This window comes from Fulmarus glacialis, unplaced genomic scaffold (genome assembly GCF_000690835.1).
Source record: "Fulmarus glacialis isolate BGI_N327 unplaced genomic scaffold, ASM69083v1 scaffold20945, whole genome shotgun sequence".
NCBI classification, from domain to species: domain Eukaryota; kingdom Metazoa; phylum Chordata; class Aves; order Procellariiformes; family Procellariidae; genus Fulmarus; species Fulmarus glacialis.
The window spans coordinates 48,752-64,465 of NW_009215556.1; the positions used below are offsets into that span (position 1 = coordinate 48,752).

The window sequence follows — 15,714 nt, forward strand, 5'->3', positions numbered from 1 at the left end:
TAGACCATTTGCCCAGAATGTTTTGCTCACAATGACTTCTGCCTTCCTAGGAAGCTAATTTACCTTTCTTCACTAAACCTCATACTACCTCAGCAGAAGTACCTCTTTATTTATTGAAAATGAGACATCTTTTTTGATATGGACACAGCTTTCCCACCTTGTGTCCATGGCTGAAAATTCAAAAGGCTGTCAGTCTGTTTACAGAATCTTATCCAAGGTAATTAAGTATAAAAGAATGCAGTTAGGGCCCGCTCATCTGGAGTGCAAGAGGTGACTGATTGTTCTGTGTCTCAAGAGCTGACACTTATACAGCTGTCAACTGGACCGTCACAGACATTTTACTTTCATGTTATGTACTTTGAGAATTGTCAAGGAATGATGTTATATTTGTGATAATTGTTCTTCAATTTTTGCTTAATTAGGAACATTGAAGAAAAATAATTATGAGTGGATACTCCTTGGAATTGTGTGTAGTATGAATGCATGTAGAGACAAGCACTTGAAGAAAAGAATTACTTATCTGTAGCTTCCTTTCTCCCTTACAAAGTTCTTCCAACCCTTTGGACTCTGTTTTCTCTTTGGTCTGACCCTTTATTAGCAATATTAGAGACTGGACAGTCTCTTTTTGTGGAAGAAATTACCATATCTGTTATTTCTACTACATTTCTTCGATTAGTAGCCACACACTAGAAGCAGGGAACAAACTCATTGTTTGACTATTGTTAGATCTGAAGTCAGTACTGCTTTCTGGTAATTTAATAATTCTAAATACCAATCTGTATTTGAATGTTCAGAATTTTTTAAGCATGTTGTTAAACAGATTTAGCACTACTTTAAGATGAGAAAGTCATAATCTGGTATTTTTAAACCGAAGTCACGTACCTCTATTTTTATAATTTAAAAAAAAAAAAAAAGGTCATGACAGACTTTACTTTTTGTTTTTCTGAGGCATTTTTGTGGTTGAGACTTTCTTCCCAAACAAATAGACACAGATTCAGGTAAAATATCAGACTTATTTAAAACTTTGTAGATTAGGAACAAATGAGCTTTCTAAGTAAGTGGAAAAAATCTTTCTCTTTAACAATGTAAGATGCTGAATAGCATTTAGTGTGCAAGTAACCAATCCATCAAGCTTTGAGCTAGATGTCTAAACTCTCATGTAACCAATGGAAATCCAAGGCACAATTTAGTTGTGCATGCATGAACCTCAAATGTCATTTCAGCTGCCTTTGTAGATATTTCACTTTAGGAGATTCCCACCCTTCTGGATTGGCATTTGTAAACCAGATGGGACACACTTGAAGCAGCAGTAATGGTACTCTGTATACTATGTGTTCATGTTTAAGCTGATGAATTGGCTCCCTAGTCAGTAAAGACAATGGATCCTAGAGTGCCCTGGTCGCTCCATGTGTGTCATAAAGATCTTTTAGAATCTAGAATCTTAAAGAAGAGCTTTAAAGAAGAATCTAGTAGGCTACTGATTAACAAGAATGGGAGCTTAGCTATGCATATAGCTACATATAGATATCTCTTTACATACAGGCATCTAAATGCAGGTATCTGAAGCTTGAACTGTGTTGCCTTGGAAAACTCTCGAGAATTCTGTTTGTGTTTATTCCTGTGCCTTACGCAGACACTAACTGAACTAAGCTTGTTACTTTTTTAAATTGACTTACTGTCAAACATAGGGTAATATTCATATATTGTTTTTCCAACTGCAAAGTTTAGGATAGCAAAAAGTTTCTTTACTCTTGAATCTTCTCTGGATTATTTGTTAAAGCTGCCTTTTAATAAGCCACTGGGATGCTGTTCATCAAGCTTAAGAGGGGTATTTTTCTCTTTTTCTTGGTTTTGGCATACTCCCCCAAAATCTAACTTTCCAGACTGCACTGTTACTAAAATGTTCACAAGCTTGTTTCTCTTCTTGGTAGAATTTAACACATTTTTTCCGTACAGGTTTTAGGTTTGCTAAACAGATCTATCTTGCTGCAATGTACTTCTAAGTGAATGAATGAATTTCAAATTATTGCAATCGTGTGATTTAAGTATTATAAGCTAACTACTAGATATTGAATGATAGTTTCATTTGGAGCATGTTTTAAATGTTTGTGATCTAGTAACATGTTCTTGCTGTTGTCTTTATCATTAGTCTTGTTTAATTTTTTTTTCTTTTTTTTTAAGTTTTCATGAAGCAAATTACTCAAAGGTAGATGTCTAAGCAATGCCTTGCTTAGACTTGTGTTTGCTTCCTCTTGTGTAACCTTTTCTCATTCAGCTTTTTGTAGACTTCTGTTTGGAACTTTCACTATTACTTTGTTTCTGTATTCCTATAGAAATAGTTTGCTAACATAATCCAGTAGATCTTTGTCTTGTTTATTCCAGAAAAGCTAAAATATGTTCTGGTTATGAATTTCAATCGAATCCCCACTTGATCAAATTTGACTGAAGTACTAGAATAACAGTACTTTTTACTGATGTGTTTCTTGCTTTTCATTGTCCTATCTTGTCTCTGTTGTATTTGAATAGCACATGTGCACATATACCTTGTTGATTTGCCAAATTAAAAGAAAATACCTTTTTTTTTTTGGCAGCAATTGCATCTGTAGATATCCTTTCATCTAAATTGCATTGCTACCTCAAAGATAACTGTAGTTTGCTCTTCATCAGGATTTTCACAGTAGCTATAAACAAAGTAGTACTTCTAGTCACTTAGTGCCTCTTCATTGATAGTTTAAATCAAGTGTGATAAATACTGATTCCTTGCTTAGTAGTCCATTCACATAAAGTTTTGCATGAAAATATACTGTGTTTTAGACTGCTGATAACAATGACAAAGGTTACAATTCTGATGAAAGGTTACAATTCTGATGTAATCAAACAACATGGAGTTTGACTTTATTTGAAATGTAAATGTAACCTTGCAGTACTGTACTTTATTACTGACTGTATGATAGTGTTGTCCAATGAAGTCTACAATCATTGAAATGCCTCACTGATGTTAACAGGTGTACAGGACAGGTGTTGGTGGCATCTGTCAATGTACTGAATTACTGGTTTTGAATGGCAGAGCTAATTGAATCAAGAAAATGCAATTGAATGAAAGACTCAGTACTCCAGAGATACAAATCGGTGATGGTATAACAGGTTTCAACTAAATAAGCTCAAAATTAGGGGAAGTAAAAATTTTCATCACAGCTGCTGAAGAAAAGTACAAATACTGATAAAGTGGATGGTTTGGTAAAGTGGACCCCTACCAAAACAAATACAAAAAGGTTTAAGAATAAAGAATACAGCCCGTACTTAGATAATAAGAGAATATATTCCGTAAGGTATTGTTGCACTAAATTTTAACTGTTTTGGTTGCCTGCATTTTCTACCATTTGTTGCATCCAAATTACAGACGAGGCTGATCAGATGCAGTGTCACAACGTGGTGGAGAAACTTTTGCAGTTTGTGGGCCTAAGGAATACACCTTATATTCAAAGCCGATAATTTGTTGTTAGTCTAAATGAAGTCTTAATAGTCTAATCAAATTACTTACTCTCAGTAGTACCAACACATCTCTGCTCGCATCCCATACCTCTACTTTTCTATGTTGCATTTTGTTTAGGGTCATACTGCTATCTGATAGTTATAGAAATGTCTGTAACAGTAAATTTTGTCCCACAAACTTGTACAAGGCTAAGCAAAATCTAAAACTAGTGGGGTGGTAGTCATTCTGTTACTAGACAAATCCTGTTGCAGCTAAATAAGCCAAAACAGAGCTCCAGGCAGGCAAGCCAAGTCTTGATAAAGCCTGACAAGTCTGGAAGCATGTGGTGTTAGCTTAATACAAAGCATGTAGCCTGTTACTAGCAAAAATAACTGGGCTACAAGGCCACATGTTCTGAACAAGATTTTAAAGGACATGACAAACAAATATTGACTATGAGGACCTTTTTCAGTGTCCAGAAATACTTGGTTGTACAACAGGAGAGTCCTAATTTCTTCTCTGTTGGGTGCTGTTAAGACAATTACTGGAAGGTTTTATTCAGTCCACTTTTGAAAAGGGGACTGGGCACCTAAGGTGGTTTGTAAATGTTTTTTATTGTTGTGTGGGGTTGGGATGTAGGTAAGTCTGAGGATTTTCTTTTTATTTATCTTTTGGTATTTGTAGTTTCCTTTTTGGGGTTTAGCACCACTTTTTGTTACCTAGTGTAGAGTGACGCTTCAGCAGTAACAAACAAACAAATATTGCAATAACTCTTAGAAACAGTACATGCACAGAAACAGGCTTCAGCAGTAATACAAAGGTTTTGCTTGGATTTATTTGAAGAAAATAAATGATAAGTTAACTAACTCATATTTTCCTTTAGGTTTCTAAAATACTGTAGACATGTACAGAATCGTATTGCATAAAATTAGGGAAATAACAGATTTCAGGGAGGAGAAGTGTCATGAGAATAGTTCTGACAGGCGCTACAGAGGTGAAGAATCCACCATGACAGTTAAAGCCCCAAATTATTATCAGTTTAGCAGCTTTCCAAGTGGTTTATTCAGAGATGAATAACTGAGGATTGTTTCTTATTTGTAATTTTAAAGAAGCCCCAAATCTGAAAGATCTTTCTCAAGGGAACATATTTTATTTGAGACAGAATGGTCAAGGTTGTGGTCCTGTTACCTATATTCCTATTTAACAGAGTTCTTTTAAAATTGACTGCTAGTAATATAGTGCCAGTACCTTTCTGAAAAAAACCACACCATAGGTATATTCCTCTTTAATATGTGTAGGTTTTTTATTGTTGCTTATTAGGTGATGGTGTAATTGATCTCACTGTAAAGAATATGGAGAAAGGACACAAACAGGTTTTCATTGCCTTTCAGTTTCTAGCCTTATATGTGTGATTTACTTTTTATTTTATTAGTATTTTTGTTAATTTTTTTACATGCTACACACTTTGCTAGTATAAAATAAAAAGATGGGCTTACAGTGAGAAAAAAAGTAGCAAGCAAACATTACTTCAACAAACCTTGATAATTTTTGAGCCCTAAAAGCTTTTTTTAAAAAAAGAAACTTCTAAACATCAAATTTAATACTATTTTTTAGTATTTTGGAATTTGGCTACTTAACGTACTGTTTTCTAAATTTTTCTAAACGCTTTTGACATTTTACGAACTTTTTTATTTTTTCCAGTCCAGACTTAGGCCAATCATAGCATTCTTGCCTGCTCCTTGAGCCTTTCAAACAACTTTCATGGATTTGTGAAACAGGATTTTGTTTTGTAAAGTCATGTTGCATTTACTCATATTGTTCATTTATTCATGTTGCATTTTTTTATGTTATTCATTAATTTTTGTTCTCTATTATACTTTCAATATATTTGCACTGTAGAAAAGTCAAGCTGGCCAGTCTGTAGTTGTCCAGATCTTCCCAAAAATGTCCTTGTCAATATCAATATAATTTCTGCCATCTTCTTTTTCTTGGATGTCAACGTGCTTTTCAGTACGAACTGAAATGCAATAACAAGTACTAAGGTTATTTTGTTCTCAATTTTCTTCAAAACTTTTGTGTGAATGCTCTTTTGTGACTTCTCATTGTTGGCTTTGTTTTGTAAGTTCTTCTGCCAACCCTTGAATTTGCTTGTGGCTCTGTTATACTTTGGGAACTCCTTTCACACACCAGTAGAACATCTGATGAAGGGTTGTTGTGGCCTTTGTTTTCTTTGGGAGACCTTTTCACCGTGATCTTTTACTGGCCCTACAGATACTCTGTTTGTCTTCCTTCTTTTGTTACCTTCAAGGAAAAAGATGCGTTAATCATAGATGCTTTTTGCAAGTTGTCCTTCAAACTTTTTTTTTCTCCTTTTTTTTTTTTTTTTGGTCTGCTTTAATACAGCTTCATGTTCATTCAGCTAAAGTTTTGATTTCCCCACCCCCGGACTTGTGTTGTTTTATTTTGTTTAGATGTTGTAACTTGAATAATTATTGTCTAAGACTGGAGTAAGTTACAGAAGTCTATCTTAACATTTTCATGCCGTTGATTTAAATAATTGAATTTAGTGTGCTTTGTCCTATTGATGTCAGTAAAGTAAAAGCAATAATTTTCTTTTTTATTATTATTCAAATCTAGGTATTTGCATGTACAGAGTTTCATAGAAGTTCTGAGAGAATAGAACATAATTTTAGCTCTTCATTCAAGTAAGAGGAAGGAGCAAACCTTGTTTCCTCCTCCGATTACTGTTATAAAGTTATTGTTGATGCAAGGTATGTTGTATGATGGAGTAATGTAAGAATAGATGCTGTCAGGACACCTTTTCTCCAGGAGAGGTGTCGGATGGCTTAGTACAGTGGTTCCAATCGTACCGTGCCATAGCATTCTCCCTTGTCCTCTCAGGCATCTCTGGAAGTTGGAGAGATGGTCCCAACTCCTGGCGCAAAGTTGTGGGGCCCTTGGGGTTCTCCCTCCAAGTGACTCCAAATACCATCATTTATGGGATTGGGTGGAGGATGCCTGATGCTTAATTAGGTCATTCTAGCACTTGGTCCCTAACAACCTGCTGGAGCTCACAGTCTGCTTGGCTGGATTTTTCTCAACAGGTTCATAGCTCTCACATTGATTAACAGGTTGTTTACACTTGTTACATCTCTGTTCTTATAACTAAGCTATTCCCTTCTCCTATAGTGTTAACTAAACTTTATCTACATATGGTAACATTGCTGTCAAGTAGGCCTACGTTATGCTGACTGCCATGCACCCCCATAACAGGTCAGCTAAAATAATATATAAAGCTACTTTGATACTTACATTCCTTGCAGTAGGATAAATGCAGGATCATGGTTGTAGTCTGTGTTACCATTTAATCTTAGCATGTTCCTCTTGGAAACCTAACGAGTGCTGTTGTTTCTTACAATCTATATCAAAGTAGCTTGGCCATCCAGTTCTTCTGGTGACCATATGCAAATTCAGTACTTGGAATTATACGTACTTTGAAGATGACTGATACAGTATGTTCCCGGTATCACCTTTTGCCTGACCACGGCATAATACATCACCTTTTTCTAGATGATAAAAGGCTTCGCAACAGAGAAAGTATTTGAACCAGATTGCTTTAATTGTTTACATAGTATATTAGACCAGAAGACATATCCTAATTGACTTGTGCATTTAAAATCCCCTTAAAATGCTGGAAATACATGAATAACACATTTCCTGTGCATTGAAGCAAGATGTGCAAACAATAAAGAGGATAAAAAAAGAAAACAATGGCTGTTGCCATCCTTATTTATGATTAATAATAAGTTACCATTGTTCTAAAGGCTTTTGGAATTCCTGCGGCTCCTGTCTTTGGGTTTTCAAGATGAATCTCTTGATTCTTCAGAAGAGAGACTACTCAGTAGTTAACCACAGACTGATACAGGCATCATAGTTGACCTGATACTTGCTTTTGAGCTGAAGTACTGGTTGCCATGAAGTATTCTATGACACTCAGTATGTTTAAAGAGGGAAGATTTTTAAAAAGAAGGGAAAAAAGCCCATTCTGTTCGTCAGCCTCAGTTTAGTTTAATCAGCATTTTGTCTTCTAATAGGTTTTCCACTGTCCACACAGACTTTAGCCGTTATCATTTCTGTCACTAACTTTTTATATATATGTATAGATAAATGTATATTTACATTGATTTTTATATGTTGAGAATTATACTTATCAAGGTATTTACTGTCTGCTAAAGTTCATTTATTAAAGGAACTTGCTATTTGTATAAAATGACAAAATTCAATGGAGTGAGAAAATATTTCATTTTTATGGAAATTTGTGAACTAGAGTTTGGTATTTATAGCTCATGTGGCTGATAAGAAATTTAAGTATCTTAATTAAAAGATTACAGTAGATTGATAATTAGACATGATGTAATGTCTAATTAGCAGTTCGTTGTGTCTTTTTGACTGTGATGCATATTGACATATAAGAAATAAAATAGTTTTATGCTTCCTCTGTTGTAGGTAGCTTGCATGCAGCTCATCAATGCTCTTGTTACATCTCCTGATGACTTGGATTTTAGGCTTCACATCAGAAATGAATTTATGCGCAGTGGATTGAAAGAGATATTGCCAGTAAGCATCTTGTAGTCTCTCTTGGCATTACTGTTGAAATTATTGGACTATTTGAGCTTGGGAGGGGGAATGGGAGAACAAGTTCTAATAAATTATTCTCAAAGGTATTTTATTAAGTCTGGGCATGAGCAGTTAGATATGAGAATCAGTCTTAAAATAAGAATGAAAAGGTGAAGTGTGCTCTCTGAACTTCATGCCAATTCCTCAGAATTTTAGGACTTTGATTTAGAACTTGTGACAGACTTGTGCAGACACTTGTCAAGCCAGGCTTAAGCCATGTTTACCTTTTGAATATTTAACAAGAATTAAGTTCTTGTAACTTTAAACTTTAAAATAACAGACTTATGGAAGTTATTAAAAAGAAAAGGTTTATTTACATATGGAACAGCTGATTTTGCAAGCTTTTCTACTGTTTCTTCTTTGCAGCAATTGAAATGTATAAAGAATGAAGCACTAGATATTCAGCTGAAAGTGTTCAATGAGCATAAGGAAGAAGACATGATCGAATTCTCTCATCGTTTAGAAGATATTAGATCTGAACTAGAATATCCTTTTGATATCAGCAAGAGAAACATGAACAAAATAAAGTGTATAATGGACGTTTTTCTGGTATAATTTCTATTTTAAAAAGTTGTCAATCAGCATTTGACTGAAATATTTTTTTCCTTGCTTTTACTCTCCTTAACACTTTTACTGAAGTAAATGATGTTTACAACATGGTGTGGAATACAGTTAAGGACACTAGCGCTGAAGGATATTTTCTTTCTATTCTCCAACATCTTTTGCTGATAAGAAATGATTATTTTATACGGTATGTTTAATGAAACGTTAAATGTTAGTTATAGATTTTGTCGTCATTTAGTCATTAATAGAATATTTCTTCCATAAATTTAATGATAAATACAGTTTAGTCTTTTCCTGTGCGGATTGCAGTTCTTAAGTATTCCTTTGTGCACTTGTGTTCAGAAGTATCAGTTTTGAATAAGAATGCCATCTATATGCTTCTGTCTCTTCTGCTTAGGATACAATTCTATATATAAATATAGAAAACTATTTTTGTTGAGATCTGAACCTTATTGACTGCAAGTATAAGTGATCAGGACAGATCTCTTATTTGGTTATAAATGATGGTAGTAGCATTGTAATTTTGTGGTGTATTTGAGGCAAAGGACAAAACCAAGTATGCACAGAAGTGCACTTTATACAGAAATCTGAACATATGCTTAATTTAGAGTAACTTTTGGTTGGGAATTGAGTATTCTCAATATACATTATAGGTCAATGTGGACATGTTAGTGTCTCTTAGAAAATTTGTCAGATAAATTACAGGGAAATACTTAATAAAATCTTAGATGTTTGAAGCTGCCAAATACTTTCCTTTCTAAAATCTGCTTGTGTTGTTTTTGAGGAAACACTGGAGGAACCAGATATGAACTGACCAGGGAAGGAAAGCTGTCTGTTTTCTGCATAACCTTGCATTTCAGGCAAGGTCTAGCACAGATGAACCCCTAAAGGTTAAGAGTGCTTGCCTGACATGGGTACACCTGTGCTAGACCTCTTCCACCTGAACAGGTTTGAATTCACAGCTTGCATGTTCTGGGCAAGTGACCAGCTGTCATACCCTCTGGCATTTTAGAACAAGGTGCTTTTCATTTGTCTTACTGAAGCAGGGCTGCAATGCATCCATAGTTACAAAAGTCACAAAACCAGAAGGGATCAAGCTGAAGGAAGGGAGGAAGCAGGAGGGAGTCCTTCCTTTCTGTATTTCCGTAGGGGGAGAGGTGCAGAGTTTATAATATAAGAATCATTTGTCTTTAGGTCCACTGTTTTTTCAGGCTTTGTGTAAACTGTTCTTGTGTAATAAACTGCCAGATGCATTTGTCCTTTGAGATTTTTAGGGTTTGCACCTACCCTTCTATGGAAATAAGTCAGCCCAAATCTTTTGACCTTACTGTGTTCATAGACAAGATTTGAAGTATACATTAATAAATAAATACGCTGTAAAAGAACTCATCTCTGTCTTTAGTCCACAGTATTTCAAATTAATTGAAGAGTGTGTGTCCCAGATAGTGTTACATCGAAGTGGAACAGACCCAGATTTCACATATCGTAAAAGATTAGATATAGATTTCAGCCATTTAGTAGGTAAGTACTATGTTTGGAAATGATTACAGTATCATACTACTTTATATGTTCCAAAAAACAAGTTAAAGTTGTACATGTGATTAAGAATCTTGTGTTCCCTGTATATGTGCAAATGTGTTTGTTTATTTTTTTAAGATATTTGTGTAGATAAAGCGAGATTAGAAGAATGTGAAGAGAGGGCTTCTGAACTTTCCAGAAAAGTAAGTAATTTTTAAGTTATGTGATCATAAGATGGACACAGGGGGTTACTTAATAGCTTCATGAATGGTGTAAATGAATGTAGCAAAGTTTTTAACTTCAAATTACTATTAGTTCTATGTTTAAGTGGGAATTTGGATGTTTCTTGTGGACTAGGAAGCACAGAAATGTGGTATAAAGTAGTTAACCTTAACTGAGAGTCTTTCTACTATTTATTTTAAGGTTTCATGTACAATCTCCCAAAAATCAGCTGAATACTTTATTTGAACAGTTATCAGTTTCTTCAACAAGATAAACAGTGGGAGAATAAGAATTGACTCATTTGTATCTACAGACTCTATATTACTGTACATAATTTTTTTTAAGCTACTCTGTCTAATTCCAACTTAAAATACATTAAGTACTTTATGCCATTTCGTATAGTAAAGACTTGTAATGGTAATAGAGATGGTACTTCCACTCAGTGGATACATGGAAGTTAGAATAGCAGATATGTTGTATGTGTCCTTAGTATTGTTAACACATGAGTTTTAACAAACACAAAAGGAAAAGTTGGAATCTAAAGAAACTATGCAGAACTGACAAGTATCCACAATTTTGTTTTTTTTTCTTTTTTCTTAGTTTGAAAAAGATTTTGTAGTTCATCAGGAGACCCAGGCCCTACTGCAAAAAAAAGAAGAAAGAATCAATGAACTTGAAGCAGAATTACAAGCTTTTAAATCACAGGTATAACACAAATGAATGTATGAAGTATTGTTTTTAAAAGGGACTTCCTTCTGCATCTTTTGCAGATGCTGATAGTACAGTTGAAGGTGTTTTCAAGGAATCCTTGTTATCAATTATTATTGCCTGTTAGTTTCTTTCATTTATGTTTTATACAAAGAATTGTAGTGTGACATTAATTAGCTGTTTGAGTTCCCAGATGATCCTTTTGGTGCCTGAGATCTGTTAATTAAACTAGTTTCTTATGTTTCATTTGGGTTTTGCTTTCAGTGTCATAGATTTCCAAAGTAATTAACCACATAGGGTAATAAGTCTTATGCTTTTAGTTTAGCATTCATCACTGTGATCTTTATCCCTCCACAGGAAATTATTCATTAAGCAGTTTGCTTTGCTGAAGCCTTGCCATGGATATCCAGCAGTGAAAGAAAGAACCTGTGGCTGGATAAGAACATTTCCTGATAATTTTTCAATTTTGAAGCATAAATAGATATTTTATGATGTGATGGAAAGGAATAGTGCAGATTTTTAACTGATTAAAACAGTTTTTTAACAGATTAAACCAGATTTTTAACAGATTAACTTGTAACTGCTTCAGCTCTGAAATCTGTTTAAGGAGTCTGTGTGACCAAGTGATTTTTCCTGTGTCTTATTTCTTGGAATAAGAAGCACAGATTTCTTTATACTTTTGAGCTTGTTTATCATAGAATCATAGAATCATAGAATCATTAAGGTTGGAAAAGACCTCTAAGATCATCAAGTCCAACCGTTAACCCAACACCACCATGCCCACTAAACCATGTCCCTAAGCGCCTCATCTACAATTTTCTTAGTGAGGAAGATTTGCTTTGGTCTGTTTAAAAATGTCATTCTAGTTCAGGTTTCTGGTCAGAATTAACTGTTAATGTCAAACTCAAACAGGCTTTAAAAAAAACAATTACAGAAATTGTTGCATTCTAAAAAAATAATTTTAGCGAGAGCTATATGTCATTCATTAAGAAAGTATTTTTATGTGTGTGTCTGGAAAACATACTTAAAAACTTTTTGTGAGTGAAATAGATTTTCTCTCCTATTTTACTTTTTCTCTTGTTCACTGTATTAAATATAACTTTTTTCTATGTGCAGACAGTGAGCATAAGATATGATTAAGCTCCCTAATTATCATATCACGAATTATCCCACTGTTAATGGGATACTTGGAATGTTTTGCAAATATCAAGTAAATGATTACTGCAACTTAGTACTCTTAAATCCGTCTTAAGAGGAATCTTTGGTTTCCGTATGGCATCAGTTGCTACTTAGCATGGCTACTCCACCTCTTATGACTATTTTTCTCCTTCTCTCATTCTTTACTCTTTTGTTTTATTTGGTATTTGTTTATGTATTTCTTTCATTATTACAGCCTAATTATTTAGTGTCTACTTGTCAGTGTAAACAATGCATATGTTCAGAAATTCAAAACCATAATACTGCTGTTCATGTATTTATTTGTATTTATTGATATTCAGCTATTTCCTTTTTAAAATATTAAATCCTTTGCTTGTTGTATTTCCCTCCAGTTTTTAAAAATAAAATGGATTGTTTCAGCTGATAATTATCAGTTGAAAAGTTGATTAATACTATCACTAGTAGGTAAATATTTCTTATTTATTCTTTTGTTATTTTTGTCAGGTATCTATTTATTAATGTTTGAAGGCCTATGATAGAAATTTTTTTTTTTTTTTAGACTTACTGAAGTGCTAATAAGCTTATCATGATACAGTATAGATGTCCTTACTATATAGAATAAGAAGTCGATGTGTAAGGCAGCTGTATTTTTTTGAAGGATTTTTTTTTTCATCATTACTTTGTGCTTTCAATTCTGTAGAATGAGAATGCTCCTATATTGGAAAATATCTGTTTTTCAGCAGAATTACTAATCTCTTCAGATTCTGCTATTATGTACTTGGCATGTTTCTTTGTAATCTGTAGGCTAAGTAAGAACACTAGAGACTAGGATGTTATTTTTTTAATTTGAGCTAAACTGTGGTAGTCTAGATAAAATTTCATCAAGACACCTACCAGGCCCTTCTTAGATCATGATCAGTGAAATATGACTAGTGTGATGTAGCATTTCAGTTTGTTGTTTTTGGCGAGCACCCCCTGGTCTGAATGTCCGCTTCGAATGTTGAGACTTCCAATTATGAAATCAAAAGCATGTTGGCCTCATTATAATTCACATTTCATTGTCCTATACAAGAAGAATGGCACTGACTCAATTGGCTTGCTGGATTTAATCTATAAACTATGATTGTTATGGCATTTTGTTGATAAAAAATGTGAAACTGAATAAGAATATTTTCGTTATCAGTATGGCTCCTTGCCACCTGGTTTTCTACCATCAACACGTGGAGATGCATCTGTTGTTCCACTGGAAGCTGCAGGACCACATCAACTGCCGCCACCTCCTCCTCCACCGCTGCCTTCTAACGGAGCAATTCCACCACCACCGCCTCCCCCTCCTCCTCTACCTCTTTCGACTGGCTTGGGAATTCCTCTGGTTTTTGGTGGGGCTCCTCCACCACCCCCTCTCCCAGGCCTGCCTGGGGCACAGTGGTCTCCATCTTCATGTACTTTGCCATTTGGAATGAAGCCTAAAAAAGAATTCAGACCTGAGGTTACCATGAAGAGACTCAACTGGTCCAAGGTAGTACTGATTAAAGGCAAACACTTGATGTAAAATCTTACACAGAGCTTAGGGTAAATAGATTGTCAGGAATAAGACTATGTAGAGCAATTGATACATTAGTTAAAATTATGTAAGATGTGAATACTTTCTGCCTTTAGTTTTCATTGTTTTCCGAAAACTGTTTCACTGGCTCAGGAATCATCTGGGCAAGTATCTGTTGACTTTCTGAGATGCCTGGAAAAGTCATTTCTTGTCTAGAATAATACAACCTTGACACCAGCATGCTTCCTGGGTTCTACTGTGCCTTGTCTTTTAGCAAACTTTTTACATCGGATCAGTCACTGCACTGTACTGGTAGCCATACAGTTTCCAAACAAGTGTCTTGCATCTATTTAGCCTGGACTGTGGGAAGAAGCATTGCAGGTCTACCCATTTGTCCTTAGTGTAAATGTACTTATGTAAATTTAATGGTTGAAAAAAATACAGAGTCCGTTTGTTTTTCTTCTCCACTGTGATAGGATCAAGTATACCAGGACTATCAATCTACTGAGTTTTTGAAACTAGATCAAAAAAAGTCAGTAAAAAGATTTTCAGAGTTTTATGAAGCAATCAAAGCTACAGTCTAAAAAGTAAGGTACTTAATATCTAGTTAAACCAGCTGTGTTCAGAGACTATTTAAAGTTTACCCAAGTTTTAAATCTAGAGCAAATATAATTTGCTACATTTAGAACTTGGATAACAGAGTATGATGTCTGTATTGCTTTGTATTGTTAGAATCTGTTTGTCCAAAAGCACTTACTCTAAGCATTATTATTTTCAATCAGAAATATATTAACAATTCTAAACATGAGTTACATATCAAAAGTTAACGTGTTTTACAGAGCTCTTAAGTATTTCATTTGCTTTAGACTCTACAGAGCACAGTCTTGGCATAGTATCAAAATAATTTAATTCATAAAATTTTGTTTTGTCTCTGTCTTGTAGATCAGGCCTCAGGAAATGACAGAATCCTGTTTTTGGGTTAAGGTGGAAGAGGACAAGTACGAGAATGCTGACATGCTTTGCAAATTGGAACTTACGTTTTGTTGTCAAAAAAGGGGTAAGTAATTGATTGCTTTAATTTTCAGCTTTTAGAGATATCTTTAAAATTCTTGGGGCTTAAATACTATATGAAAAAAATCAGATTATAACATTAATGTTCTGGTTTTTAAGTGGAATGTGTGAAGAAAAAAGTTTGAAAATCCCAGACTGCTTAAAGCAGTAATATTGAACTATTTTACTTAAAGGGTGACAAAAATTGTGTGACCTATAAGGAAAACCTTACTAAAAAACCCTCAAAAATGCTTCCTAATTATACAGACTTTTGTTCAGTCATGTTTGAAAAAGTATTTATAAAATTTTGTAAGAATACCTTAATAAAATACTGTGACCTAATCTAGAGTCCAGAAGATGATGCCTTTACCCTCAGAATGCATATATAATTGATGTGTTTTGGTTCCATGAAGGAGGAGAGTCTTTTAATGAAATTTTTGACTTTCTGATAAACCTGTAGCAACATTGGTCTCCTTTGATATTTTGCTTAGTTTCTTCAGCTTTTAAAGCCTTGTGGAGGAGCAAAATATTTGAAAGTATTCCTGGCTTTAAACCTTTTCTCCCTTTCTGGAGAGTAAGTTGTCTCACTAGTAGTTTAGGTTATTCTGCCCCATATAAAATGCCTGTATTTCCACTGTTATTTCTTGACGCATTTTTTTTTTTTTTTCCTCCTCCTTGATTGGCATCAGAGACTTAATACTTTGGGGCAGTCAAAGGGGTGCAATGATTAGTTCCTTTTCAAGGAAAAGACATTATTATATTTTTAGTTTGTTTTACAAATTTCACTTTGATATTTTTATTT

General features: G+C 34.3%; 1 protein-coding gene across 1 annotated transcript in view; it reads left to right on the forward strand.

The window, feature by feature from the left end:
- Positions 1-14,919, forward strand: part of DIAPH3 (diaphanous-related formin 3) — a gene marked incomplete at its 3' end in the record, with an annotated part of 40,380 nt that extends 25,461 nt beyond the window's left edge. The window contains exons 8-15 of the mRNA XM_009578985.1: positions 7,979-8,089; positions 8,516-8,634; positions 8,784-8,900; positions 10,116-10,234; positions 10,370-10,434; positions 11,054-11,158; positions 13,503-13,838; positions 14,805-14,919. Of these exons, the coding sequence (XP_009577280.1) occupies positions 7,979-8,089; positions 8,516-8,634; positions 8,784-8,900; positions 10,116-10,234; positions 10,370-10,434; positions 11,054-11,158; positions 13,503-13,838; positions 14,805-14,919 (1,087 nt within the window). The remainder of the gene's footprint in view (positions 1-7,978; positions 8,090-8,515; positions 8,635-8,783; positions 8,901-10,115; positions 10,235-10,369; positions 10,435-11,053; positions 11,159-13,502; positions 13,839-14,804) is intronic.
- Between the last annotated feature and the right edge of the window lie 795 nt (positions 14,920-15,714).